This window comes from Anguilla anguilla, chromosome 7 (genome assembly GCF_013347855.1).
Source record: "Anguilla anguilla isolate fAngAng1 chromosome 7, fAngAng1.pri, whole genome shotgun sequence".
Taxonomy (NCBI): domain Eukaryota; kingdom Metazoa; phylum Chordata; class Actinopteri; order Anguilliformes; family Anguillidae; genus Anguilla; species Anguilla anguilla.
In genome coordinates, this window is record NC_049207.1 from 10,379,946 (window position 1) to 10,406,896 (window position 26,951).

At 43.4% G+C, this 26,951-nt stretch overlaps 1 protein-coding gene and 1 long non-coding RNA gene across 3 annotated transcripts; one reads left to right on the forward strand and one right to left on the reverse strand.

Moving 5' to 3' along the window:
- The first annotated feature begins 11,593 nt into the window (after positions 1-11,593).
- LOC118231229 lies at positions 11,594-26,523 on the forward strand. Its single transcript, XR_004766024.1, has 3 exons — positions 11,594-11,775; positions 18,877-19,028; positions 25,689-26,523. It is a non-coding gene; the product is annotated as an uncharacterized LOC118231229 (long non-coding RNA).
- il17rel (interleukin 17 receptor E-like) lies at positions 15,092-26,898 on the reverse strand. 2 transcript variants are annotated; one of them, XM_035424872.1, is made up of 17 exons: positions 26,679-26,898; positions 25,281-25,308; positions 24,059-24,202; positions 22,808-22,914; positions 22,579-22,696; positions 21,790-21,834; positions 21,344-21,483; positions 19,456-19,527; positions 19,311-19,365; positions 18,805-18,968; positions 18,635-18,679; positions 18,030-18,087; positions 17,797-17,933; positions 17,629-17,694; positions 17,482-17,539; positions 15,975-16,078; positions 15,092-15,702 (listed from the first exon to the last, which is right to left on the reverse strand). In XM_035424872.1, exons 1-16 carry the CDS (start codon positions 26,775-26,777, stop codon positions 16,020-16,022), a joined length of 1,395 nt encoding a protein of 464 aa, XP_035280763.1. In that variant the 5' UTR covers positions 26,778-26,898; the 3' UTR covers positions 15,092-15,702; positions 15,975-16,019. The 2 variants fall into 2 exon arrangements, with proteins under 2 accessions (XP_035280763.1, XP_035280762.1); XM_035424871.1 differs by having other exon boundaries at positions 15,975-16,082.
- Positions 26,899-26,951: the final 53 nt, after the last annotated feature.

Here is a 26,951-nt window from a genome sequence, read left to right on the forward strand (position 1 = left end):
CCCAGACTAAAGGCTCTCAGTGTGATATTTTTCAATCTGTTGTTGGGAAACCATGAACTCATAATGTCGTGCTAACTGTGTTCCCCGCAGTGATTTTGTTTCAGGGACTTTCCGTGGCACATCCCCTTCCTGTTGTTGAACATGTGGGGATATGGGGAGGCAAAAATGATGTCGTAATTTTCACATTAGACTGCGAACCACCACTCAAAACAAAGAACAGATCAACAACTCCAGGCAACGGCCCAGGGTTACAGCAGCACCTTACATGACCATGAACACATTGACCCCGACTGACGCATGTGTTTTATACATCTGTGCACATAAACACGCATGTGCACACACACAAATGTGTACATATACACATATATCCATACCCAGGACAAATGCTTCCAGACAAACAGACGCCGATAACCACACACTACATACAGACACAGACACAGACACAGACACATGCACGCGCACACACACGCACACACACACACATACACACACGCCCGCACACACACACACACACACACACGCACACAAATGTGTACATACACATGTGTTTCATTCTTTCTCAGTACTCCATTCTTTCCAGAGCACAATATTTCTTTATTTTGGGATATTTCAGGGATTCATTGGGGTCAGGTGTCAGTCATATGCTACAGCCTCTGTGAGTCAGATAGTCCTGCGTGTCCCTATGAACTTTGTGTATCGCCCATGACAGGCCAAAGATGGATGCCTTTTAATACAGATTCAAAGGTTGCCTAGCGGAGGAAGCTGACCACATTTGACCAAAGATGCATTTAACAAAGATCTACAGTTATAACTCCCATTAATGACCTTGCTTCTGTATTGTCATGTCAGAAAAGTGCACTTTTCATGCAGCCACGAGAATTAATGAAATATTTCAATTACATTTTATGACTGACTCCATGTTAAGTCTAGGTATATCAGTGTGTTCATGATCAGGGTAGGGTGCTTGGGTGGCGAAGGGGTCGAGTGCAGATGGGTTAGGGAGGACTGGGAATGGACGGGGGGTGTTCTGTATTTGGAAAACATCCATGTCTGTCTCTCCCATCTGTTAGGTCCCTATATTTTCTGTTATTCATGCGTAAGTGCGTGACAACAGTATTCTCATTCATATAGTTTGTGAGGTTGCTCATGCGGTTACAAACATAGCACGTCCATCGCTGCACTCGCAACCTCGAGAGAAAACCACACGTTGTGACATCCCGTCGTGACATGTACTCAGGAAGGCATGTGGGAGCACCACAAGCATGTCACAGGCAGTAATGACTACCGTAGCAGCTGAGGAGCCAGGGGCAGTCATGGGGCTTGGCTAGTCACCAGCACACTGCAAGTTTGAATCCCAGCTGCGACGATGCTGTTGTTCCCGCAGGCATAGTTGCCTGATCTGAATGGTTGCTGAGGATACCTACAGAAATGTATAAATAATATGAATATTTGGTTATCACCCTGAAGTGCCATATATTCTTTATACACAGTAAAATGGCCAGTGTTAATTGTAAATATATACATTTACTGTAAATACAGTGTATATTGTATAGCTGCTTGGAAAACAACTGATGCCTTTCACAAGTAGAACGCATTCCGACTCTAGCAGCGCCCCAGCCTCTCCCTCTCTCTCCCTGGACAGGGTCCACGCTGTTCAGAGATCCCAGTCAGCAGCAGCTCCAGACATAACCTCATGCAAAAGGGTCTATTTACTTACAGCCCACTCAGGTTCTGACTCTCTGACCATGGGGCCCCTGAGCTGACATTTGATGTAAACACTCACCATGCACCGCACACGTGCACACACTCACACACTCACACAAACACACACACACACACAGGAGGAAGTTCAACTGAAAGCCGCACTGCTTGAAAAAAGTGTCTGGTTGCTTTGGAACAAACTATCACTACTATCTCTGTTAAATATTTATCTAAGGCTAACCAGATCATTATAATAATAGTAACCTGGTAAATGTCACAGTGTTTATTTTATCTTTATCAACTTTCCTCAATTCTAAAGAGGAATTAATGCAAAAAGAAGCTGATATTGTTATTTTTATGTAGTGATGGAAATTCTGGCTGAACTGGTATGGGTGCTGTTGTGGTTTGCCTAGTTGAGTCCACATGGCCATGGAACAAAACTTAGGTTAAGAAACAACATCACAGAGATTTTAAACTCTTCTTCAAAGGTTAATCACAGTCCCTTCTTCAATAATTGCCTCCAGCTCATATGGAGTGTGTGAGTGCCCCCTGTCAGTTTATCGAAAAATAATTTGCCATGTTAAACCACACGAAGCACTAAAGGTGAATGTAGGATTAAGAGAGCACTGCCACTGGGTATAGTCATCCCCATGCTCAGGGTGTAGCAGTGATGGTAGAATTAGTCCTTGTGAACCCATGAATGGATGGAGTTACCATATATTATACGTGACTCATTTTAAGCAGTCATAGGCATGTACTCAATCAGCATTTGTCCATAAAACTGACTTGCTCGTTAAATATTTTTAGTGACTGACATAGTCAGTAACGCAAACTTACATTGACATAAAATTCAGAATTCTTACCCCAGTTTACCTGAACTGACCCAGGCCATAAAAGCTCACCCCAATAGAATCAAATGATGTAAAGCATTGATTCAGACTTGCTATGACCTGAGAACAGTTTTGTAATTCAGCCTTGTAATATCAGGCTCATAGTGAGCTCACTCAGACTGACCCAAACACAGAACAAGGTCATCCTAAACCACCGGAGTAAATCATTCTCTTACAGTACTCATCCGAAGCCTGAATTCATTTTAGGTCAATCCAATCAGAGACTAATATCGTCGCCCAGATTCACCAGAACTCCAAAACCTAAAACACCAAAAAAAATACCCAGAATTCAGAATAATGAAGCCTTTCTCTCCCCCCCCTCAAAAAAAAAAAGAAAAAATATTAAATAAAACCAAATGTTTATATAACAGACAGGAACGAATTCACCTCAGAGTGAACCAAGTTGAGAACAAAATGTTCCTGTCTCCAAAACGGCGAAGCGAATTCGCCTCGGGTGCCCCAAGCACCCCGAGCGGCGTCTCTCCTCGGCAGAGCCAGACGGCGGAGTCGCGGGGTGACCCCGCGCGCGGCGGGCGGACGTCGATATCCATCAGCGAGGTGAAAACGCAGCGTCTGGAGCTCGGGCCGGCCGGCCGGCGGCGCTTATGGCCCCGAATCATCAAGCCCCTCAGACTACTTCCTGTCAGATCCGTCACTCGCCGTCCCTCGCATCGATTCCGGCTATCGATTCTGGCGTCCCCGAAGACGGCCGCGCTCAACAGAACCGGGACAGCCGGCCGGCGCATTGTTTTATGGATTCGGGCTCTGACCGACTCCTCTGAGCCGAAATGGAAAATGGAACGTGTTCTGCGCATGAGAATAAACATTATACACGACCCTATGATAACGTTACAATGCTCACATATAAATAAGTCTAGCACCAACCAGGAGAGCCTGAATAAATAAAATCTAGCACAATCCTACATATCAAATGACTAAATTCTGAGTTCTGTCAGGCAATAAGGTCACATTCACCATAGTTGGACATGAATATTTATTAATATCTCTATATATAATGCACTGCGTCTTAGAAATCTACTATATAACAAACAGTGTAAATGGTCCCGCTTAGTGCCTGAACTCCACATGTTTCAGACGTAGGGTTCCATGTTATTGGAGCAAATAGACATGCTCATAGACATGCCACTCATATCACATTTTTTGGACATTAATTGGTGGATTCATGGCTAACACACCGCGCAGGTTCCAAACGGTAGCATGTGTCACCACCTGAGGACACGGCAATCATTTCTGAACCATACGGCGCTGCCCACTGGCCCACGGCAACGTCCTAAAAGAAGGCTATTCTAAAAAAGACTGCTACACAACTCCAGGACATGCAAAGTCACTGAACGTAGCAAGATGTCAAGCCAATTCTTTTTCCCCCCTAGTGTGCTTCTGTGAGTCCTCACAAGACCAATTATCAATGCAAGCTCATACCACAGCACGTCTTATCAAAGGTGTTAAGCTGAGCTAGGTTGTCTTCAGGCACATGTTGTATTTCTGTGATACAGTGGGTATGTACGTTTTACTGTGCAAACTATTGCGCATTTCATAACCCGAGGTCATCTCAACTGTTTATTCCAAACATTGAGCTTGAAACATCTGGGCTGGGGTAATTTCCCAGTGCTACTGAAAATAACATTACAGCTGCCAGCCACAGGTTTGCCCTTACACTCAGCCATCCACCATGAGGCTGTACCCTTGCTTCTCCCTGATCTCCAGGTCTTTTCCCTCAGTCCTTCAATAAACATTGACGCATAAAAAAATCCCTGCCAGACATTAATCTACCGTAGCCTATGGCTAAAGATTTCCAGCCCTCATTCCACCCCCGTCTATCTCTCTCTCTCTCACTCTCTCTCTACAGTATGTTGGTGGGTGCACTGACTTGACCTGCCTTTGAAAGGGGCGCAGTACTGGGGAGCAGAAAGAACAGCCCCATTGTGCCTCAGATTTAATGCTGTCAGAGCCCCGTTTCTGCAGCGCTGGTGCACCTTGGTGTCCGGAGGAGGTGTAATGCCCCGGGGCACTTCACAGACAGGCTGGAACACGGCCATGGGGCGAGGGAAGGGAAATTCCATACGTCCTGAAACATTCCGGAATGCTCCCGGGATCACATAGATGTGAGGGAACATGGATTCAGTTAGCCTCGCCAGGGCAATCACAGATAATCATTTCGACATTACATTCTGTGTCAGGGGGATGATATGGGAAAGGGAGAGAATTACAGAACCAAGGAGGGGGGGGAGGCCGGGGGGGGGGGGGGGGGGGGGGTCCTACACAGCAGACAGGAGAGGAGAGGAAAGGGGGAGGGTAGGAAAGAGAAAAAGAAAAGGCAAAGTGAAAAAAGGATTCAAGAGACGGGAGAGGGGTGACAAGAGGAGAATAATAAAAAACAGAAGAGAGACAGGAAGGGGGGAGCTGAAAAAATACAGCTTAGAGAGAGGTGAGAAGAGGGAAAGAATTGAAAGGAAGTGACAGGATGAACGGAGGGAGTGGAGGAGAGATAGGAGAGGCGTGGGGGCAAAAGATGGAGGAGAGCAAATCAGGAGGGGAGGAGAAGCAAAACGAGCGATGAGATATGAGGAGGAGAAAGAACAGATTAGAGGAGAAGAGGAGACAAAATGGAGAGGCGGGAGGGAAGTGATTCATGTAGTGATGTACTGAAGATGTTTTTACAGCCATAAACATCAAAAAATGAATAAAAAACACAATGAAATAACTACATTTGTCCATTACAGGAAAAGTAATATCTCTTCTCTCCTCTCTTGTCATCTCCTGCAATGAGGGGAGAGTGATTCCCCCCAGCGGCAGCTGTAAGGACAAACACGGGGCATTCATGGTGAATCTTGCCGTGATGATGTGTCTCAGCGTTTCCTAGGCACAATTTGCAGGCATAATGATCTCGTTTTTTTCTGGGCAATTCATAAAAGACGTCAGTACTATCTGCATGGCTTGCAAAAATCCTTCCAGTGGAAGTATACAAATTCATAAAAGAAGTAAAGTGGATCTGAATGATTACTGCAATGGCATCAGCTTTCTATTGCCTCATGCTTCATTATATACATAAGCATGCAGGCAATAGCTACAGATTAAAAGTGTAATTGAGATGCTGCGTATATATGACCGTGGCGTATGGCTTTTCCGGCACAATGTATCCTGACAGTCAAATCATGAAGGAGTGTCAAAGAAAGACTAACCAATCTACTGAGGAACTTAACATTGTCTGGAGGAGCATAATACCTGATGCACAATATAAGGTACAGAAATGATGGAATTATCAGTGTTGGCGTTGTTACACAAAAGTGACAGTGCCTTGGACTATCTGTTAAACACATTCCATAACAATGTACCTGCTGATCACAGTTTCACAATGAATGTATGGGTACTCCAAGGCGATGTGAGATTCAAGAGCACACAGCCACTCCTTAACCACATTTCAGTGCAACTACGCAAACGTTTTTCACATCACAGACTTGTCGTTGGTTCACAAAATGGTGGCAATGCCTGCCTTCCACAAAACGAGAGTTGGTGATGTTTTCGCCATGCGTTCATTTTAAGAATCACAATGACAATAAAGGATTGGGGCAGTCCCAGCAGTAAAATAGTGTTAATTATATTATATATCATGTTAATTATTTTTTTAAAGCCCTGGTAAGCTATGCTAATTAATCAGAAAACACTCTCTGCAACCATTCCCATGGAAACACTGACTGTAGATTGTATGAATTGTTCTGCGTTCAGAGGTATGCTCCACGGTACACCTCCCTCCATGCTGGTGCTTTGTGGGGCTGTGGAGCAGAGCCAGGGGGTGGCGCAGGTGTCCGTGGGTGTGTTCTCCTGTCAGTAGATGAGGGATGAGTGACAGGTGACATCATGCACCTGTCTCCAGTGGGATAATTAAGCTGTGAGACATGGCTCTCGTACCCCCCTAGGGAATGAGGGGTGGGTGTGGGGGGTTGATGGAGCGCCCCTTTGTGACACACCCCTCCCCCAGCCCTGTTCCCCCTCTCTATCAGCACTGTGGGGGAGGGGCGGCAGGCCATCTGTTCCAGTCACTGACCCCACCCTACAGGGAGCTGCGGGATTCATCCTTCCAATCCAGCGATTCTGACTGCATAGACCATGTCTAATTACTTATCTGCACAGACCCCGACTGCAGAGGCCACACCTTATTCCAAACTGCACGGGCCACACCTTATCCCCAACTGCACAGGCCATGTCTTATCCCCAGCTGCACAGGCCTCACCTTATCCCAGTTGCACATACCACACCTTATCTCCAACCGCACAGGCCATGCCCTATCCCCAACTGCACAGGCCACGCCTTATCCCCAACCGCACAGGCCATGCCCTATCCCCAACTGCACAGGCCATGCCCTATCCCCAACTGTACAGGCCATGCCTTATCCACAATTGCACAGGCCATGCCTTATCCCCAACTGTGCAGGCCACACCTTATCCTCAACTGCATAGGCCATGTCTTATCCCCAAACTGCACAGGCCATGCCTTATCCCCAACTGCACAGGCCCCACCTTATCCCCAACTGCACAGGCCACACCTTATCCCCTACTGCATAGGCCATGTCTGATCCTCAGGCTTCACAGGCCACACCCTATCCCCAACTGCACAGGCAACACCTTATTCCAAACTGCATGGGCCACGCCCTATCCCCAACTGCACAGGCCACACTTTATCTACAATTGCACAGGCCATGTCTTATCCCCAACTGCACAGGCCTCACCCTATTCCCAACTGCACAGGTCAAGCCTTTTTCTCTCACTCTGCAAAGCCACACCTTATTTTATGCAAGCCAATTGCATACAAAAAGTACTGATACCTTCAAAAAATATAATCTGTTGTGTGTGAACCCCTCAAGTGTTAAATTCACCAACTCCATCATTAATTTGTGACTTTAAGTGCTCCTGCAGCCTTCTGGGAATTGTAGGATTATTACCCGTAAATCCCACAGAGACCCCATTTGAAATTTCAGGTCAAAGATCACCTTATACTTCTTGTGTTCACGGGGTTATGGAGCCAAAGACATCCACAAGGATTAAACGGGCACACTAACTATGGGGACCATCCCATAAAAATAGGTCATAGGAAACAACAACTTTGATTTCTGAAGAAATTCTATGTCTACAGAAATCCACCATACAAGAATAAAATCACAAAGGAAAAATATGATCCATAAAAGGGGAGTTCACTGTTTATGGTTGAGAGATAAGATTTGGAAAGTAATGTCTTTGACTGATGTGCACTCATGTATGAAACACTGATAATGACAAAGAGAGCACTTGGCTGAGCTGTAACATGGAGATAAATATGAATCTCTCCTGCCGTCTATACTCTCTCAGTTGCCTTTTGAAGGGTTCCAGACGTGGGAATGAGCCAAGGAATGCCATCATGTGTAGGGTGCAGACAAGTCTGTGATGCCATGCCAAGTGTTGGGCAGCCATTATAAATCATATCCAGATTGCCACAGTGTGCTCCGGTCCTTGACTCTGTTCTTGACAATCTGTTCTCCAGTTACTCTGTGTGTTTAAAGGTGTTTAAGTGTGACAGTACGCGTGTGTGTGTGTGTGTGTGTGTGTGTGTGAGAGAGAGAGAGAGAGAGAGAGAGAAGGTGTGTGTGTTTGTGTGTGTGAAAGACAAAAGAGAGAATGTGTGTCATTGTGTGTATGTGTCTGTGCGTGAACGAGAGATAGAGAGAATGTGTTTGTAAAAGACAAGAGAATGTGTGTGTAGTGTGTGTGCGTGCGTGTGTTTGTGTGTGTGTGTGTGTGCGTGTGTGTGTGTGTGTGTGTGCGTGTGTGTGCACATGAGGGAGGAATTAAAGCAGTATCAGTGGACTGTTTAAATGCAGTAACATCACACTTCCTTATGCCTTTTATCTTTTTACCTCTTTTGTCTCTTCCTCTTTCTTTATCTCTTCCCCCTCTCTTTTTTTCTCTCTTGATAGAGAAGAGCTGTCTGTCTCAGCTCTAAAGGGAAATGTAACGGGACGGCGTACGTGAGTGCTTGTCACTCTGACCTGAAACATTGGGAGGTCAAACGGAGACCTGAAACAGATGGTCAGCCTGCGCGCTCAGGAGAGAGATGAGTGATTTGTCACAACGTGCTTGTGTCTCAAACGGAAAAACAAACACAGCCACCGGGTCAAAGGTGTGTGGCGTGTGCCAGGGGCTTCAAGGTCAAGGGTCACAGGAATCACAGAACTCCCACTGAGGTCAGCTCTGTTGTGGACAACATTTTCACATTCTTACATGCACGCAGGACGCGACTTGGTGATACCAGCTAATTGTTTCAGATTTAACTAACTGCTGATTAGACCAACAAATTAATAAGGAAGAGAGAGCAAGGCTACTTTCCCAGAACACCTAGTTCCTAGTATGAGTCAGCAGCTACCATGTGCAGACGTTTGCCCAATGAGAGTGAGACATCAGACATATGAAATGTATGGGGGGGAGATCAAGGGATAATAATTCTCAAAGACTTATGCTGCTGCAGAGCAAGAACATCGGGAAAAGTCACCCCGGGACAACGTAGGCGAGCGTTCAGTGTGCTGCTCCTGTGGCTGTGGAGCACGGAGAAATCTCCCACTACTCTCCTGGCAGTGAGATTAAGTGAAGCTAAATCAAAATTCAACAAGTCTAATGATAATAATAAAACATTATATTTATATACCACCGTTCCTGAACCTTCCTTTTAAAAGTCTAAACAGGTACAGTCTTCTTAGACTCACTTCAATGGCTGTAACCCGTATGGAGTGCATTTTATGGAGTCTGCATTTACTGGCAACAGTTCATCAAGACCAGACAAAATGCCCTCACTTGTACTGGTGTCACAGTATAACCCAGCACCCACTTGCTTCTTCTACACCCCAATCAGCATAACCCAACCAGAAACCGACACCCCAATCACCGATCAGCATAACCCAACCAGAACCCTTCTCCGTCTGCACCCCAATCTCCAATTAGCATAACCCAAACAGAACCCTTCTCCGTCTACACCCCAATCAGCATGACCCAGCCGGAACCCTTCTCCCTCTACATCCCAACCGGCATAACCCAACCGGAACACCTCGTCCCTGTACACCCCATCAGCATTTCCAATCAGAACTCACTCCCCAACTCCACCCTTTGCATTACGATCAATACCCCGTAAACCAATCAGGCCTTGCAAACCCCCAACATCCCTCCCCTCCCTCCCCGATCCACCCCCCTTTACCTCCCACCCACATCACCCCGGCTAGACCCCAGCCGCATCGCGGTAAAGCACTTTCATTTTTTTTTTTTTTTTTTTCTTCTGCCGGCCCATGACATCAGCGGCTCGACGCGCGGCCTCGTGTTTGTTGGGGGGGGGGGGGGGGGGGGGGGGGGCCGTTTCTCCGACCTCTGTCACCCCCCCCCCCCCCCCCCACCACCACCCCGCTGTTTACCGGCCGGGAATAGCCGCGGCCGCGCTGGAATGTCTGCTCCCGGAGACGGGAGACGCCCGCAAACAGGGATTATCTCACGGCGTGTTGTTTCTGCCCCGCGTCTGTGATTCTTCTCCATTGTGCGGGCCCTTACTCCATCCAGCAGGAATGCAGCCATCAGCAGAGCCGCGCATGCTGTCCGGCGCTCGGACCGGGGCGCCCGTTCGCGGATAACATACCGACCTTCCGCTCAGCACGTGTGAGCCCGCCGTGGACACAGAAGCGATGCGGGTAATCTGTCACTCAGACCGGTCTGTGAGGCTAACTCACTCTGAATGGCCCTACCAGTTTCCACTCCATGTGATTAGTGAAAGGGGTGTAGATCTGGATGTTTCTGGATAGGAACCTGTGCTTCTAGACAAAAACTGACACAGATGAGTACATTATTGAACTATCTCACGCTGCTGTGCAAAAACACACACACACACACACGCACGCACACACACACACATGTGCAATGCACATCAGACCTGGGTAAAATAATGATATGAGATACATTGACCTTTTACTCACAGATAAAATCCCTGAAGATTACTGACCAGTATAAAAGAAACATTTCACCAGTATTCATAACACATCTATTTAAATGTTACTGCCAAGAGTGAAAGTATTTCAAATATATTTCATATATGTCTGCTGTACACTCACAATCACATTTATATCATCCACATTACACACGTCTTATCTCCGTCTTGTTCCTCTCTGCCTCACCACAAGAAAATACATTTTGAACATGGTAGAGAGTGAGACGGCCACTCCATAAACTACAAGATCGACATAAAACCAATGTTAAATTGTACTGCAGTAATTTATTTCCTTCATCCATCACAGTTTCAGTTGTATGTGCCAACTCTACGCGTCTGTACCGTCCAGTTATTTAAAAAAATAATAAGCAAGCAACATTGCCACCTGCTGGTCAGGAATTATTGCATAAGGAATTATTGCATAACTGACACTAGATGGCATAATCCAGTGCAGGAATGCGAAAACGAATAAACATCAGAGTTTTAAATGTATGGTGGGGTGTAACAGCTTTAATGTCGTTATTTGGTAAGGCCCTTCTTCGACCTGAGGAACGACTGCTTCCTTATGTATTTATTTATTGCACGGCCATAATGACTCCATTAACGTCTAGGTTATTTTAAAGGTATATTCAATATTATTTAATTTCTTGCCAGTTTATTCGACTTTATAGTGAGACACAGCTGATTATTTGCATCTAAACACTGGACTTCAGTAAGTCCAGTAACAATTCACATAGGTTAGTGTTAATATCACCCTGTAGGGCATTTGATTCTTTATTTGGTTTCTCAAAATGTGGAATTAAAACTGAACATTTCATAATTTGCAACCCATGTTCGTTATTTAGGCGAATTCCAATCTCGAATAAAAACTAAAAATACGGAAACAGTCGCTTTGATAATTAATTTACTGTCAAGAGGAAGCATCATTTTTAGCTAGTTCCCCTTATCTCACTGACAGTAATTCCCTTAACAGATATCATTGTGGCAGTGAAAGCGTCACAGCGTCACCTGAACTGTGTTCTCTCTTCCTCTTACGGGCTGCATTTCTGCAAACTCATTTGGCTACACAAAATGTTCCTATACGCGGCTGATGATTTGCGTCGCTTCGTTTTCATCGCTGTCGTCATCACATTATGAAAGCTTATATGTCAGTGATGTGAACGCCAGCGTCTCCGAGGTAAGGCGATAACACGTTTGAACCGCCCTTAGTTCACGTGCACGAAACAATAGTATGTATGCAAAAAAGGAAAGCGTTGCGTTTTCCTCTCTTGCAAAGTAACTCCAAAGAAGTTCCTTCTCGTTATTAAGGCCGAGTCTGAAACACCACAGCAGCTGTTCTCAGTATCGATTAGTTGATGCGCTAAGTAAATTTTACCAACAGGAATAGACCAGGAAATAACCTCACATACTAACGGTTCCCAATCTCTGATCAGAACAATTATTTAACAAAATATATATTTAAATATATGGAGATCCAGTAGTCTATATTGTGTTATTTTTTTGTCTTGTAGTGGTAAGGGAATGCCGTTCTGATAGTACCTATTTTCGGATTTTTGCTTATCATATCACTGATATCAAGACCTAATACTAACGTATTTGTGAGCCATTGTTATACGAATACACTGGATTGAAGTATTACTGCAATCTGTGAATATAACCAATAGAATGTATTAACAAGCAAAAATTAATTGCGGAAGGGAATATTGTTGGGTGTGTTTGATGATCATCAATTGCGGTGATTGCCAAACTCGGTCCTGGAGCTCTATCACAGTGTGTTTTCCACGTCTTCTTAAATCAGACGTGTCAGGCTCCAGTCTTGGAGGGCTGCAGTGTCTGCTGCTTTTCAGTGTGTTTCAGCACTTAAGTGATTAATTGAAGTCATTTATTGGCAAAGGAGTCCACATGGCTTGTTTCCCAGGCCTAAACTGGCTGCAGATTGAAAGAAATGACAAAAACCTGCAGACACTGCGGCCCTACCGGACCAGAGTTTGAGACGTCTGGCTAAGATAATTGGTTACCGCGTAAATCAGGGGTTTTACGATTTTGGTCTTGATTGGGCCTACTACGTATGCTGGTTTTCATTCCAACCGTAATTGCCACAGTTGAATTCTAATGAGGTATTACTATTTGTAATTAAGATACTTTTAATGTTTACTGAATTATTTGCCCTCTTAATGCAACATTATATCAAATTAGCCACGCGTTCCATATGTTTTTAATTAACATTTTTATGTACCCATTTTTATTTCATAATTTTCTTTTTTGCTAGAGAGACCTGGCCAAGAAAGCAGCTTCCGCCCTGCTGACAATGACAAACATAAACCATTTAAAGTGATACATTTTTAATGTTAAAGTAAAAGGCACAATGACAGTCCTGGACTGTGATGAATTCCAGGTCTTTAACCTTAGCTTGAAATTCATTTCAAGTAATGAGCTCCTGTATTTGAAACATCTTTGAAGATCATTCCAAGTTGCAGGAGCAGGAAATTTACAGGCCTTTTAACTCAACTCTGTACAGACCTTTGGCACAGTTAGTGAAAATAATCCAGTGAGTGTAGACAGTAGTTATTCTTACTTTGAGAAATGATACTGAGGGATAATATTCATGTCTCTGCTCTTTTAATCTGTCAGATCAATTAGTGAGAAGGGGTCGGTACCATCATCCTCCATAGTGGACACTTAAAACTTTACTGGACTCTCTGATGGACAGAGATGTGTGGGGTTTTTTTTGTTTTGTTTCTTTGTTTGTTTTTATCATTTTTTGAAATGACTGTTTTCATGTATGTCTTTGAATAGGCTGATTATAACCACAGCCATCAAAAGTTTTACCAAGGATACTGATGTCCATCCTGTGGTAATGAGCTATATTGAAAACAATTCAGAGGTTCCTATTACATTGTTGTTTTCAGTTCATTAAATCATAGACTGATAAGTGAAATCAATGAGCTCCTAAGTGATGAAAGTGTGTTCACCTGGTGATACTAGACCATGTGTAGAGTTCAAAGACATAGCAATGACAATGAGTTAACCTACACTGTGTTAAAACACTTAAGGAATAAAATTATGCAAGTGTACAACAACTTTGGTCCAGAGACCAGCTGTAACAACAACAAGCATACACAATGCAGTAGATCATGCACAATAATCTGGCCAAGTTTAAAGCATACAATACAGTAAGACTGAAATGAAATGGAGGAAGTAAGGCACAATTTAAAACACAATAAATAAAAAGAATAATATGTATTTCAGTGCATATACAGAACAAGCTGTCTAATGTAACATTCAGAACAATCGTGGGTTTGGCAGTGTGAAGTCTCAGTTCCTTACTGTTTTAATAGCATATTCAACACATTACATTACAGGCATTTAGCAGATGCTCTTATCCAGAGCGACTTACACAACTTTTACATAGCATTTTACATTGTATCCATTTATACAGCTGGATATATACTGAAGCAATTCCGGTTAAGTACCTTGCTCAAGGGTACAACGGCAGTGTCCTTACCCGGGAATGGAACCTACGACTTTTCGGTTACAAGCCCAGTTCCTTACCCACTGTGCTACACTCCGTCCGAATGACCAACCTAGACAAATGTCCGGCTCAGTACTGGATAGCACGTAAAACATTACCTTTAAAATGCATCCTGGAGCACTTATTCACTAGATAAATAACATGACATACTGTTCATACCACAATAACATATGTACTTTATATATTAATCTATATATACAGTACCAGTCAAAGGTTTGGACACACCTGACTGAATGTATGTTTCTCATGATCTTAAAGACATTTTGATCTAAAGGCTTATGCTGAAATGCTTGAAATTAGTTTCTTAGACAAATATAAATAGTGAAGTTGATGCCTATGTATGAATGTATTTACAAAACTAAAATTTTACTTAAAAAAAAAAAAAAATGTTTTTTGAAATGCATCCCCAGCAAGTAGTTTTCATTGAATTGAAGGTAACTTAATCAACATGGCTACCACAGCATTCTGCAGCGACACAATATTCCATCTGGTTTGCACTTAGTTGGGCCGTCATTTGTTTTTCAACAGGACAATGACCCAAAACACACCTCCAGGCTCAAGTTTTGATGACTTGAATATTATTCTAAAATGTGGAAATTAGTAAAATAAAGAAAACCCCTTCTCTGAGTAGGTGTGTCCAAACTTTTGACTGGTACTGTATATTAATTATATATAATCCATTCAATTATAGATTACATCACATTATATCAGAAGAATTACAGTAGTAGCATTTTTAACTGAGGACACAAACGCAGGCTACATTATGGAAAAAAGTGCATATGAATACAGGGGAACCTGGCTGCAGAGGTGTGTAGTACAGCAAAGCACCTGCTATGAGGAAAACCCAGGCAGAGCTACAACTTCTGTCAACTTCTTTAAATTCTTAACTTAATGTCTTGACTTCCACGGACAGAAGTCAGCACACGGTAAATTCACATTTAAATTGGCTTTTGAAGTTGGGAGAGTTCTGAAAAAAATGCCAGAAATGTGTCGGAACGGGAGTCGCCGGTCTCGTGGATGCCTTGCGTGCAAGGCTGTGGATCTAGGGCAAAAGTTCTCCTAGTTGTTCCAGAGGGATGGACGTCAGCACAGGAGGCACCCCGGGGAGCGTCATGGTTGCGTAGTCATATCTGACACTGGCAATTTTACCATAGGCTAGGCCTAATATTACATGCAAACCATCAGCCTTCCGTAATGGCCTTCAGCAAGCTGGCTCAGATGTGGGTTTTAACCTTTCGACCGCAAGAGAATCTCAGGAGACCTGCAGGGGTCCCTCAGAGAGGGACTGTTGACCATGCTCCGTATTTGAATCAGTAAGTGTAACAGACCCGTCCAAACCGAGCGGTAGTTTCTCCGGATCCCTAGTGGACTGCTGGGCGTGGTCCTCCCTGTCAGCAGCCAGGAGAGTAACCACAGCGAACGGTTGAATCACTAAAAAACATGGTCCCCTGTGTCAACCACAGTGTGCTCTTGCCCTGTGCTCCCTGTGAAGCATCAGTTAAGATTTACCTGCCGTATGTTCGTACTGATGATAGCGGGCATGTCTTCTGTTTGCTTGTCTCTTCTGATAAACTGGATAAATTCACACACAGACACAGACACACACACACATAGAGGCACATTAATCAAGCTCTGTCACACCATCAGCTTTGAAATCCCACCCCTGCCCAACAATGCCTGTAACTTCACATGTCTAATCTATCTATCTGTTTAATCCGTGCATACATATAATCCTGTCATATTCCCACTCAAATAGGCGTACTGCTGCTCGTGTCACTCTCAAAGTTTCCCCCTGTAAATTAAATTAAAATGAACTCTTAAAGGCAAAACAACAATGAAGGTACCTGTTAGCATGATGTTTCCCGCGAGCCCTGCAATGATCATTAGCGTCACAAAGGTGAAGGCCGACACGAATATCCAATCAGCCCTGCAGAGGTACTGTCTATTCCTGGCTGAAGGCACGTCCATAGGAGACAAAGAATAATGTGATGAATAGAAAGAAACCTGCCATAACGCCCGCATGCAGAAGTTAGCAGCTGCACACAGGCAGCACAATAGAAGGTCAGCGCTAACCCAATAAGCTTTTGTTAGCTGTAGATTACATGAGAGCTACTGCAACACACAGAGCTAGTTGATCATCATGACTTGCATAAGGTTGTTTGCCTAGTGCATGTCATTTGCACAAGCAGAGCAATCAAATGTGGATGTAAACATACCTGTGTGTGAGAGAGTTAATTTTACAATTTTACTGAAGGGGGATTGGCTTCAAATGCAGTACTTTTTTCTAATAACGTGACACAATGGCATTCATAGCTAGTCCTGAAACCTCAGTCACACACAACTCGTTTCATAACTTGCCATAAGCTGTGTTCATGTATAATAATTTTGTTGGTTATTAAATTTCAGATCAAGTTTCAGATCAAGCAATCAATTCACTTTTTCCTCTTTTAATCACTACTTTGGAATGGCGATCACCAGTTGCTGACCTTTTCCATTCCTGCAGTTTTTTCAACAGTTCAGTAGGGTGTGGACCAATGTGTTATCTTATGTCAATCCTTATTGCGCACCATTAAGTTATCCGTAGGTGCTGCCCAGGAGAGGCATTTCCAATATGACATGTAAATCAAATACAAATAGTGCAACACAATTTAAAAATTATATTTACCGAGCAAATAAAGTCACCGCAATGTTTCAGTCATTCGACCTGCACCCTGAGGAAGTTCAAATTACCAACATTGTGGTGACTTTATTTGCTCGGTAAATATAATTTTTTAAAATAGCGGTGCGCCCTTTTTCTTTGATTTACGTGTGAACCAATGTGCGCCGTGAGAAACAGTGAAGCAGGCCACCCAGACCTTTTCAGTGTGCAAATCTGCACGCAAGATCATTTGAGGTAGAGCATTGCTGAACTCCACGCTTTAATAAATGACACAGGGGTACAGGTTCAGTAAGGTCCCAACTAACCAGAATGGTCACTAGTGTGCGGCGAGGGATTACTCTGGTGGCCAAAAACCCTCGCTCACTGGATGCCGCTACAGCTAATTGTACGTCTCGATGGATCTCCAGGTGCTACACTTCATATTGGTAAGACAACTTGACAGGCCCTTACAACTGTTAATTGTATTGTCGAAGAAAGGCCTTAACCAGATGCGCACCCCGAAAATGTCCTTTTCCCTGCAATGTAAGTCAAATGCTACGACACTACACTGTCACTCTGGCGACACCCTTAAGATTTATTCTTCAGCTCAGAGAGATACAAGAGCCCGAATGGCGGGAGCCATTGGTGATGTGTGTCATCATATCACGGTTCAGTTAATCAGCTTGTTTAGCTGGACGTGTAACTGCACTCACTGCACTGCAAGTGGCACTGAAGAACATGGGTGGAAAACTGCACATCAGCCCTCCTTACCTGTGGAAAGGAAACATACGAGTAGAGTCAGTCTTAGAATACCAGAGCCCCCAAAGAAATGCAGCCGCAGACGTCAGCAGCCCACTTACACGGATGCAGACGTCAGGCTGGCATATGTCTCCCGTTAGATTGACAGGTACAGGGCTCATCTTCTCCTTGAAGACAGGGAAAATGTTGATTATTAATATTGTTGTTGTTGTTATTATTATTATTATTATTATTATTATTATTATTATTATTATTATTATTATTATTACCACAGTGACAGAGGTGATTTCTCCGCACTCCAGGGGCTGGCCGTTCTGGCACACTTGCAGGGAAAGCTTGGTTCTGATCCGAGATGTTAAGGTGGCTTGGGGCTGGCCTTGCCCTTCTGTCATCATTAGGTCCCATTCTAAAAGAATATTTGTGTAATTCAAAAACAATCAAAAAGCTAATAAATAACCAAAGTTATTATATGTAATTATGACAGTCGGTAAGGATAAATTACCAAGGAAATTCCTGTCAGAAAATGGACATTTAATCCAGGATCCTGCATCTGTAGTGAACTGTGAAAGAACAGCACTCTATCAGAACTCCATACAACTCCATACAACAAGTAATATTCTCACTGGGACAGCACTGTGTGTTAAACAGTTTGGCAACTTGACATAACCACAAGATTTCAACAATTCAGCCTCAGCTTCATAAAGGGACAATCCGACTCATGTAAGCAGTGTAGCTCAGCCTGGGTAAGGGAGGCTGCTTGGCACGTATAGTAAAAAACGGACACCCGTTACAGTCTAGTTCTTTTCTCTGATATCCAAATCAGCTCAACTGAAACGTTGTTATTGCATGAACCCACTCAATGAGTGGGAGAGATACAACCGCATGACTGGCTAGATTAAACCCACTTGACCCTGGTGGAACGCAGCTAATTGTATCCCATTTGGTTTCAGTCTGCGACGATTCGTACCCTCATATCAATGCATTTTTGTTTTTGAATACCAGGGAAAGTGGAACTTCCTGGTTTGTTTTGCGAATGCAAAACAGAAGCATCATGGAAACAATTGGATTATTTCATTGCTCGTGATCTGTGACAGGAAACTTATTTACCTTCATGCACAGCTTTGGGTGTGGATCCACTCTAGCGTATGTCACCTGAGGCAAAGGTAAACACGTACACGAAGACAGTTTCACAGAGCTTCTGATGCGGCATAAAGATCATTGTCATAAGAGGAAATCAAATTTGGAGAAGCATGAAATGCAAACAGTGAGCGCCTGACCTTTTTTCTGCCAGTGGTCTGAGTGGAATTGGCCAGGTCCTCACAGTCACTCTCTCCCTCTCTCTGGCACAGTGTGATCACTGCCTTGACTGGACACCCTGGTTCCCAGGACAGCGCCCCCTTTTCTGAGTCAAAGGTCACCCCTGACCACAGCTCCTCTGTGCCTGAGGGAGAAATCACCGTGGTCACCATGCAATGAGCTGCATTTACATCGTCATCAAGTGGTATATTACATCTGCATTTTTCTCAAGCAGTGTGGTGTGTTAATTGTGTTTATGGTTTTAGTTCATAGCCTACAGTTTTGTCTGTGAGAGAATCGGATTGATGCTTTAAATGTAAATACTTAGGTGCTCTTAGTTCATTCTTCGGGGTAAATACAAAACAGTTCAAGATATTTCAGTAACTACATTCCTAATGTTGATTGATAGAGGGTATGGGAGAGAGCTGTACACAAATATCCATTATTATTATTATTAGTAGTAGTAGTAGTAGTAGTAGTAACTCACGGTTTTTGAACGGGCAGACTTGAATCCTAGGAGCATCGACCATGGATGTCCAACCCTATGAAACAGCATCATTAGAACAATCATTAGAACATGTTTTATTCATCACCACTTTACAGTCAGTAACTAAGAGGAGCGACAGTCTCACCTCAATGCACAGACAAGGCAGCGGAGAGAAGAACCGAAGTGTGGCATTCTTGAAGGGGTCCTCCCTTCTGAGCTGCGATAACAGCAAACACACATGCACGCGCACACACACACACATGCACAAGATGTCATAACTAAGCTCCGGGCATCATCAGAATGTCGTCAGATCTGATTTCATTGATGCAGTTTTCTGCCAAGCATAAAATGATATATAAACAGTGGTAGGAAATTCTCAGTAACTGTATTACAGATTATCAGAATAATTTCATTGTGAAACATTCATCTTGTGATATACTAGAAGTGTGTGTCATGGGACATGAAACAAGAAGCAGACATAGTCATTAGCTAACAATGGCCTGGCCCCATTTTCTTGTGCTCTGTTTGATTTGGTTGATTGCAAATCAGTGATTATCACTTCAGGTGCCAGTATACTCAAAAGGGAACTGAGACAAACAAGACACAGTGTTTTGTATGGCACAATATATGTGTGCACGGTGTGTGCACAAGCCCCCAGCACAAACTTCACAATTTCGCAGACCTCCTCTCGTCTGCAATTAGTGCATACAAATATCATGTGGTTGGTTGCGTCATAGTTGACTGGCTAGGGTCACAGTTCCACTTTATTTTTCTGTTTATCTCATAAATGCACTGTCATATAGCAAGTCGTGTGTGTAGATGAGATATAAGAGATTTTGAGAAGAGATGTCCTATCTGATAGGTTCGCCACGATGACCGCATTTGTTAGCCAAACTAAGGATACATATTTTGGACAGAAAGGTAGACAAATGAAAGTTCTGGAAACTAGTAATGCAATGCTTTTGCTAGTTACCTCTTTACTACACTACATTTCCAAAAGTACGTACAAATCTGAACATCACATCTATATGTACTTGTTAAACATCTCGTTCCAAAATCATGGACGCTAATATAGAGTTGGACCACCTTTTGCTGCTATAACAGCCTCCTCTCTTTTGGAACATGGCTGTGGGAATTTTCTTCCATTCGGCCACAAGAGCATTAGTGAGGTTGTGGCACTGGTGTTGGGCATAAGGCCTGGCTTGCAGTCGGCATACCAATTCATCTCAAAGGTGTTTGATGAGGTAGAGGTCAGGGCTCCAAGCAGGCCAGTCAAGTTCTTCCCCACCAAACTCAGCAAACCATTTTTTATGGACCTTGCTTTGTGCATGAGGGCATTGTCATGCTGAAACAGGAAAAGGTCTCCCCAAATCTGTTGCCACTAAGTTGTAAGCGCACAATTCTCTAGAATGTCATTGCATGCTGTAGCATTAAGTTTCCCTTCACTGGAACTAAAGGGCCTAGCCCAAATCATGAAAATCAGCCCCAGACCAATGTTCCTCCTACACCGCTTTGAGGCTGAGTAGTTGTTGCTCCCATACCTTTCCACTTCACAATAACAGCACTTACAGTTGACTGGGACAGCTCTAGCAGGGCAGAAATTTCAAACTGACTTGTTTGAAAGGCGGCATCCTATGACAATGCCGCATTGAAAGTCACTGAGCTCGTCAGTATGACCCATTCTACTGCCAATATTTGTTTGCCAATTTTAATTTCTGTGAGCTCGATTTTATAGATTATAGTGTAAATAATGGGTGCGGCTGAAATAACTGAAACCACTAATTAGAAGGGGTGATTTGGTCTTTTAGAAATATAATTTCATCTTTCATGGTTAGTTTCCTCATATTTTATTTGCCAAACTTCATGTGCCAAACTTCTTGTGTAAATAGGCTCTGTGTGTCGCGAGCGAGAATGAGTGAAAAGCTATGCCTCGCCAGGGTTAATGAATAAAACTCCGCGTGTCAGCGCTGCACGGTAAATGAGACAAACGGCCGGTGTCCGGCCAGTTTGAGAAGACGTGCCGAGTGTCTCACCAGCGTGTAGGCCTCAGTCCCGCTGCAGATGTCCCATCGGTGGCACAGTCTCAGGTGGTAATTTCTGTCCTCCAGCATGTCCGACACTCTCACCGATATCTCCCGTCTGTCCATGTCCACGGCGTATGCTAGCTTTCCGGCTGTCCGAAAAGGCGGGACATAACGCTTAAAGAGACGGTTCGCTTTCTGGAGTCATTTCAAAAATAATTTTTGTTTTGAATGCTTTTTATTGGCCCGTACAGTTTTTGCGTGTGATGGAAGATATTTTGCAATGCTTCCTTTTACAGTCCACTGGGTATTCACCAGGTAAATATGTGGTCATTGAGTAAATACTAAGAAAATAAAATTAAAATACCGAGAAGCACCACCTAAGTGACTGCCTTGTAGTTATGAAAGGTCTAGTTGTCAGCCTGCATGTAATTGTAACTGTAACAGAGGAGACTCACTGATGCATGATGGGACATGGCTCCTTAAGTCTGCATTGTCGCAGCCTGGAATGAGAAGGAGAGACTCATTTATGACAATGACTCATAGTTTCATTATAGATCAAGATGAAGATGCTTTATTGCCCTATCAGTAAAAACTGAGAGAGATCTGTAGCGGTACAGCTCACACAATTCATATACAATACACACCATGTCATTATAACTTTTCATCAAAAATCAATATAGTTCAAGGGATTATCCCAAAATAAAAATGAAAGTAATCGAATTAAACAATAACAATAATAATAAAAATGTCCAATAAAGTATATGTTATGGCGTAACAGTCAATAGTAACTCCCTCTTCAGCGTGCTCTTGTCAGCTGAGAGCTCTACGTGATGTTTAGGTGGACAGTGTCCTGCTGTACATTCTGTTTCCAGTTTGGGTTTTTGGCTGAAAGGACACGTGCATTATGAAACCCCTGGGCATGAGCAGGGAGGATTTGCAGAGGTGTTTTCAGCCATCGCTCATAACAGTAACCCTGAGAGAAACGACTTTAACACCAGACTAATGTTTGTCTAGCACAAGCCTATACACAGGTAACATACCGTGCACACACAAACACACACATAGACATGCAGACGTGGACATGCAAATGCACACACGCACACACAAGTAAGCACATCCACATACACACACACACACACACACACAAGAAAGCCCATACACACACACACACACACACACACACACAGGCAGTCAAAAACAGGCACGCGCATACGAGCAGACGCGCACAGGCCCAAACTCCTCACCTTGAACGCGGTACGCTCGAGACAGCGTCATGTCGCAGTAGTCAGGGAATGTTCTGAGCGTTACTTGAACATTCTGGCTGGGGCTCACTTCAATCACGCAATCGTCCTGCACCTCCACCTACAAACAGCATACAGCTGCAGTTCACACGGTCTATCTGACATCGTTATAAATATTTCCACTGTCTACTGTGTGAGTATAGAGGTGATAGAGATGGGAGTGGATGGGTACCAGCTGTCCCGCGAGTCTCTCTCTGGCCTTTCTGGGGAAGGTCACGACCCTGCAGTGCTCCAGCATGCTGGGGGAGGCCGTGCAGACGGACACGCCACGCAGGAGCTCTGAGGAACACAAGTCAGCCGCGGTTACGTTCCTGTGAATTTCGTGCGAAGTGGAGGCAAAGGCGGAAAAAATAAGGAGGATTTCAACAGTCTGTGGGGTGAGGATAACGCGCTGATGGTGCTGTGGGAATCAAAAGAGGGAGGTTAGGTCACGTCCAGGGGTCTTTCTGCGCAACAGCCCTGCGTCGAATGAAAAGCAACACTTGTTGTAAGGAATACTGGAAAAATTAACTGGAAGAAAAACAGTCATTAAACATCCACTTTTGGGTAGCTATTGAATTAACTAACTCCAGTTAACTGGTTGGACTGATTCTCCTTCAATGGGATACACCTCCTTTGGAATAGTAAGGCCCCCAGCCATCATACGTGTCTAGAAGTTCAAGCATAATTGCGTCACAGCACTTTTAATCTTAACTTTTAATCACAATATTTATTCTGTCCTAAGTGCAGGATATACACTTTTATATTTTACCATTTTGTCCAGAACTGGAAAGAATGAAATACATAATAATCCTTTTGTATGTTCCATTTCTGCAGATACCTCACCCGACTGTATCACTGCATATATTTCCCCTCAGAATTATGGAATGACATCACTTGGTGGAGGTGGTGGATATGTACTGACCCTCAAAGCTGTAAAATCAATGTGTATCACTATATTATATATCACTACAGAGTGGTGCTATTGGTAGATTGATGAAATTGATGTGATGAAATATGTGGTACAACTAGGCAAGAATGCAATTTGACCTGATGTCCTGGGTTGTTATGTTCAGAATAAATGGCAAACTAGGCAAACCAGATATTTATTTATATGTTTGTTTGTATGCTCATCTATTACTTTTTTTAACCGGGTCAGCTGAGAAGCTGAAAATTTGTGCAAGGGATTATAACGGCAATAATGTGACGGGAGGATTGCGTAGGGATTGTATAGTCAATTAGATGAGGGCTGGATTAGGTAGTGCAAATAATTGCATAGTCAATTGGATGAAGGGAGGTTTAGGTATCTTTAATGACCACAGAAAGTCAGGATCTCAGTTTTACTTCTCACCCAGAACACAAATAGGTCTCCTAATGCTATAAAATTATATTTGCATATTCATAGCCGGAAACAACGACAAACGCAGCAGAGTGAGATACATACCATTGATCTGTACAGTGGCCGTGACTTTGAGATGCAGAGAGCAATTCTGCTTCTTTTCACACTTCATCACTGTGGAGACCTTCAGGTTGTGTAAGACAGTGCTGTTGATTAGCGCTTGGCTTCGTTTACAGGGAGCCAGGGTGACTGCAATTGGGGGGGGGGGGGGGGGGTAGGGGGTGCAGGACAAAACACATCAGCAGGACTAGGGGGGAGTGGGGGTATCAGGTTGGAATAGGATATACTATGTATGGTAGGATAGTGGAAGATATTGGCATCTTAAGAAATGCTATGTGAGGTAAACAATTACACTGCCATTATAGAAATATTTCCCTTTATTTCTGCAGACTTATTGTCATCATAATTACACTCCATACATCTGACATCCAGGTTAGTTGTTTGTCCATACGATTAAATCCATACAATGCAAAATAATCTCTGGAGAGTGCTAGAACCAGCAGCTAAGGAGTATTGCGTTTAACTCTGGTCTGTGTACGTGGGGAAATGTGTATGTATGCGATAACTGCACACCGTTTATTGGCAGAACTTCAATGACTGTTGACTGCTGTGTGATGTTTGCGGATGCATGAACAACAACACATTTTTTTAAGTTAAGCCAAAGTGTCTCGGCGGTTTAACTATAAGGACGCCCCGCCCTACACCCATTTCAAAGTTATGTGAGGCTGTCGTCACTTCTATTCACCGATAAATGTGTCTGAATTCCAGTCCCTTGAAAATATTTTGGTGCTTATGACTTCTAATCTGTTTCTCAGATTAGTGATGTAGTACCTGTTTCCCGCCATGTAGTACCTGTTATTGATACCTGTAAGCAATATCAGTTCAGGGCACAGCTGAGTCACTAGCACGGGAAACGTTTGTTACCCGCAGGTAACAAACGACTAACCATAAAGTTCAAAGAGCCCATCATTCTACGACATCCTGACATTCATCCAAGTTTTTTTTTTTTCCTCTGCTGTGTTTGTTGAAAGTCTCTCCAGGAATGATTATCTCTTCAGCAGCGGAAGTGTGGCGAAACCATGATATAGGATGAAATCAGTTGCCCAACCATACGTCATTCACTGTCTTTCTACTGAAAAATCCCACGCGGCCTGAGACCACTGACCAAACCTGACTACTCACAGACATATTTAGGAAACTAATCACAACGTTGCAATGTAAGAAGCCTGTGAAGGGTCAAAGGACAGCAAAAGGAATGTCTACTCACAGTGGGGTCTTGCGTTGCAGTGGAGCCCCTGCCCCGGATAAGAGGACAAAAATTTATGTTAGCAGTGACTGGCTGCGCGTTCTTGAACCAAAGCCACAAAAGACAACAGCGAAATTCAGTAAACACATGCTGCCATTTGTTTAAAGCTAAATGAGTTGTGAAACCGAAGGAGGAAATGACTGCAATGTATTGGTTGGGAGAATACCAGGGGTTTCCCAAACTATAACAGGAACTTCCTGCTTTAATTCATTCACAGATTGAATTTAATGGTATTATTACATATCCTTATTTGTCTTGCTGCTCCAGTATTGGCCAAATTTTCTCCCTCACTCTCTCTCTCTCTCTCTCTCTCTCTCTCTCTCTGTGGCCCCCTTCCCTCTCTCTCTGTCCTCTCTCTCTCTCTCTCAGACACACTTTCACAGATTGTCATTGGCTGCCTTGCTGCCTGCGTGTTCGTGCAGCCACACACACCAATACTGAAGATGAACAAGGATTCCCCGTGACTGCGCAACGACAGTTAAGATGATTCAAGAGATCATGTTCATGGATTTTTTTTCTTGCCAGAAATAGCAGGAAGATATGTTCTCTTAGTTGCAGAAGGGAAATAATAAATAAACAATAAATAATGTTATGCATAATCTCATTAATTATTTATCACGTTCAACAAGTTAAATAGAGTGTGACTAAAGTTTTATTGTCGATCACCTGGTACATCAAATCCACTGTATTCAGTGAAATGATAAACCAAATGGTAGATGATAATATTTTCCCACCTATTAAGCCATTTATTGTCACTGTCTTTCATCTTCGTCGCCCAGAATATCTGCACAGTGAAATATTCACTGTTTAATCAACTCTTACAGAGATTATTACTAGTCTAGTGGACTCGTACAAACCCTGTTAGAGTTGAATTAATACTGGGCATTTTACTACGTACCCTGAGTCTTCTGTGGTATGATTCTAAACACAGATTCACATGACAAATGGACCACCCCTGCTGCCAGGTGTTCTAGCCAGCACAGGTAGTCAGCACACAACACATCAGCCACCTGCGAAGCACAGGGTACAGCTCCTGTATACATGAGAATCGCTAGTGACCGACCACGCATATAGGTTTAAGTAAGCATTTGCCAGCATTGCTGGAGTCAAGTGAATGCATGTGAACTGAACACAGTTAAGTGTACGGTATAAGTAAATAATACACCTGCAGTTATAATCATAATTATAACACCATGAATGTATTTTCATTATGGTTATTACCTGCAATAGTAAATTTTAAATAAATAAATAAATAAATCTTTTATTTTATTTATTTTTTTTTTTTTTTAATGCTGCTGGCTATAATCTTGTACTGCTCTTTGTCAATAAAATAATGATAATGAAGATAAAATTCAATACCTGAGAGCAGTGCGTGCCACACGTCATGGTCCTCTGGATCCAGTTCTCTTGGGCCAGAACACCCCAGCCTATGAGGAACAGTGTCAAAGCAGATCTCATCCTCACTCTGCAGCTGTGTTCTGATCCAGTCCCTGGTGTTTCCGATTCTTTTCAAAGTGAAGTTGTGCCTGGTTTTGGTCTGGCCTGAGGTTCCCGGTCTTGTGAGTGGTGTGCAGTCAGTGACCCACAGAGCTGTGGAGAGGTAGGGACCTGTCTTTTAAGACAGAGACTCCG

Excerpts from the sequence above, each read along its gene's own strand:
- il17rel (XM_035424871.1), bottom strand. The coding sequence starts at position 26,777 with ATGAGATCTGCTTTGACACTGTTCCTCATAGGCTGGGGTGTTCTGGCC. Across the intron at positions 21,484-21,789 it reads CCATGTCCCATCATGCATCA|CCGGAAAGCTAGCATACGCC; the intron begins GTGAGTCTCCTC and ends CTTTTCGGACAG. Across the intron at positions 17,695-17,796 it reads AAATCACCTCTGTCACTGTG|GAGAAGATGAGCCCTGTACC; the intron begins GTAATAATAATA and ends CCTGTCTTCAAG.